At 43.9% G+C, this 3,346-nt stretch overlaps 1 protein-coding gene across 1 annotated transcript in view; it reads right to left on the bottom strand.

The window, feature by feature from the left end:
* Positions 1–1,335: 1,335 nt before the first annotated feature.
* The window catches only part of LOC111981488 (heparan sulfate glucosamine 3-O-sulfotransferase 2-like), a 17,961-nt gene continuing 15,950 nt past the window's right edge, over positions 1,336–3,346 (bottom strand). The window contains exon 2 of the mRNA XM_024012764.2: positions 1,336–2,364. Within this exon, the coding sequence (XP_023868532.1) occupies positions 1,746–2,364 (619 nt within the window). The 3' untranslated portion in view covers positions 1,336–1,745. The remainder of the gene's footprint in view (positions 2,365–3,346) is intronic.

Genomic DNA, 3,346 nt, shown 5'->3' with positions numbered 1-3,346 from the left:
AGAGTATCACAAATGACAATTTAAATTAGGGATGGGAAACTTTGATGGGGGTGGGGGCCGCAGAGGCTCGCAGGTCTGCATACCCATATCCATACCCACACATGCAGTCAGAGCCGGCCCTAGCCTTTTGGGGGCCCTAAGCAACATTTTAAATAGTGCTATGGCACGTAGGTCCCCTGAACGCAGCTCACTCTCCAGATCCCAGTCACCTGAATTCTAATCACCTGTTCAGACACCTGTAGGTCATTATCACACACTATGTAGTTCAGTTCTTTGCACCCCACTACTGTGAGGTATTGCTTGTTTTGTGATACATGTCTTCGGAACGCTGTTTTTCCCGTGATTTACACCTCCCGTGTATGATAGTTTTTGCCTGCCTCATTGACGACGCCTTTTGCCTATTCCCTGCCTGTACTTTAGCCTATCGGATTTCCTGTTACCTACCTATTGCCTGATCTCCCGGRCGACGTTACTAGCCTTTTCCCTGCCTGTACTGTTGCCCTTTTGGACCCCCTGTGTATGACCTTCTGCCTGCCCCTGGACCCAGCTACCTGCCTCCTCCTGTGGTCCTTTTCAATTATCACTTGCTGCGCCCTGCGCTTGAAACCAGCTCTCTGTCTCCCCTCGTGTTCATGACACCAAGGACATGCCGTGGAAGGAACAACACAGTTTTTATGCTGCTGCTATGAATATGTAATAAATATGTAAAATATGCATTGGTTCTATGCGTCAATGTTACATGGAGGTGGTTATTTTACAACCCTTATGATTGCAATTAAACTAGGAATACTGGGCATTTATTACATCCCCAAATTTGCAAACGCTTTGTAAGGGTTAAATTAGATGTAACGCTCTGTAATTTGTGTACTTCTATGTACTGTTTGGGCAATGTTAATACACAAGTTCTGCCTTAAAACWTTTACATTTAACCAAGACTGCAGTACTCAACTTACATTATTCAATCTGAATCTGCTTGTTTGGGAGCTTCTTAGTTTAGCGTCTTTAATCAAGCCATTCCTAATTTCTCAAAAGGCAGAGTAAAAACATSGGCTGTTTTTCTACATGCTGCCTTGGATGAAGAGCTCACTTTGCTCTGTAGTTCAACTCCACATCTTCGTSTATGTCTTTCCATTACACTCTACCTCTTCTCTGTGTGAAGCTGAAAAGACAAATGCTTCCAATTATCATCATAATGCCCATGATTTGATACGATAATATGCATGAGGGCATCCATTAACCATTTTTACATTCATTATTGTCTTAATTTGCCAGAATGCCTTTAWGATACACATTTTATGCCAAGTTCACATACTATAGCTTTGTCATGTCTGTGATCATACTGTAGCATAGGACAGACATGTTACAACAAATCTCAGCTGTCTCTATACTCTTTATTGTTGTCCATTGAGTTGGAACGATTGACATGGTACAGTGTTGTAAAAGTAACAGGCCTTTGTGAAGAAACACAATTCAGGGTATGACGAATACTAATTGTGAGATTAAATGGCATGGCAGCATATCTTTCTCTTTTATTTGGTTAACAAAACCGGCATGATGTTAAAGTAGGAACTAGGAAATTATATCAAAGGTTTTAAAGTTAGAGGCAGATTACACACACCTTGTTAAACTCGCACTGTATTTTCAAACATGAAGAGAAATTGGATTTACTTGTCCTCATTCGAATGACTCCACTGAGGTATCCATTTCAATAAGCACATATCACCTGCTTTTTTAAAATCAGATTCTCAATCCCACCTAAAGTCTTGCCCCACCATCTCATAGAATTTGATATTAAAAGGCCTATAAAAGTCCCGRAGCTGCTCAATGACCTCTCGGTCTATCTGCACATGAGTTCTACCCTTTGACTTGCCCAGGCAGCGGGGCTGGCTGCTGCTCTCCGGCTTCTTCAGGCAAGGGAAGCCTTTGGTTCGGTTAAAGTAGAAGTGCTTGTCTGTGATGATGCGTTTGAGACCCAAGAAGTCCTGGACGCGGCCCAGCTCCCCCGCCGGGTCCGTGATCAGCCGCTCGCCGCTCACAAAGTGGATCTGGGAGAGGCGAAAGTACTGCAGCCAGTTCTCTAGGTGGAGGATGTACATCCCTATGCGGATAGCATTCCATGAGGTGTCTACCAGACCCTGGCTCCGGTTCTGGAAGGCCAGCTCCTCGAAGGTKGGGATGTCCGGCTTCTTGGACAGRGTCTGTGTGTAGTCTGAGATGGCCCTGGTGACTGGGTTACGCACCACCACAATCAGCCTGGTGTTGGGGGACATACTGGCGATGCGTCTGGGAGCCTCTCGTGTCACAAAGTAGCTGGGGGTTTTCTCCAAGGTGATTTGGCTGTCTAGAGTCCGTGGCATTAGTCCTCTAAATAGGGAAAGGCAGAAAGAGAAAAACATTGATTTAAAATGTATTTTTTATGCCTGGAATCCATTGTATTAGTACTCTATAAGGGGATAGAATAGTAAAGCAATTTAATTGTCTTGCAGAAATTGTTATCCACTTCGATAGCTGAAAAGGTTTCATGAAAACAACTCATGTTCCCTATCTCCAGGGTGACAGTGATGCTGAGGGCTGGAGGGAAATCATCCAATCACATTTTAGACTGGTGTTCATAAATCACAATCACCTGCATTAAGGACATCCAACAGAAAAAAATACTTGGGAAAATCTGGGTCACACTAAATAGGTCATCATTTTCATAAAGTTTCTGGGGAAATGCAAGTTTTTCTCATAYCTATTTAAACTATGCACAGCAAAGTAAAGACTGGTGTTCTGATATTTYCCAAGAAAATGTAGAGACTGGCATTGCTCTGGGAATTTCCTTTCATCATTCGAGCAATGGGAGTTAAGAAATGCATCATTCCTGTTTAAAACCTGGGTTATGCAAAAGTTGTATTTAACCAAGGAGTCACTAGAGCCAAGTACCAAGTACCCCACCGGCCAAACCCTCCCCTAACCCATACAACGCTGGGCCAATTGTGCGCCGTCCTATGGTACTCCCGGCCACGGCCGGTTGTGGCACAGCCCAGGAATGAACCCGTGTCTGTAGTAACGCCTCTAGCACTGCAATGCAGTGCCTTACACCGCTGTACCACTCGGGAGGCCTGAATAGTTCTAAGATACAATTACATCCTACATTTGAATACAACATTATTGTCCATTGGTTAGAACAGAAATGTGTCTTCTGGCTTTCCCAACATGCTTCTGGTCCACCCATTGTGTATCCATAATACGAGCTCTAGATMCAGTAAAATGCTTCTTCCCTCCAGGTCAGGACCTTGTTTCCAGAAACCTTTGAACATTAACATGGATAGATCCCACCTAAAGTGCATCGAGCAGTTTCTCC

This window comes from Salvelinus sp. IW2-2015, linkage group LG20, assembly GCF_002910315.2.
Source record: "Salvelinus sp. IW2-2015 linkage group LG20, ASM291031v2, whole genome shotgun sequence".
In the NCBI taxonomy this organism is placed as follows: domain Eukaryota; kingdom Metazoa; phylum Chordata; class Actinopteri; order Salmoniformes; family Salmonidae; genus Salvelinus; species Salvelinus sp. IW2-2015.
Note: the sequence above shows the minus strand (reverse complement) of the source record. Positions and strands in the feature narration are given on the sequence as shown.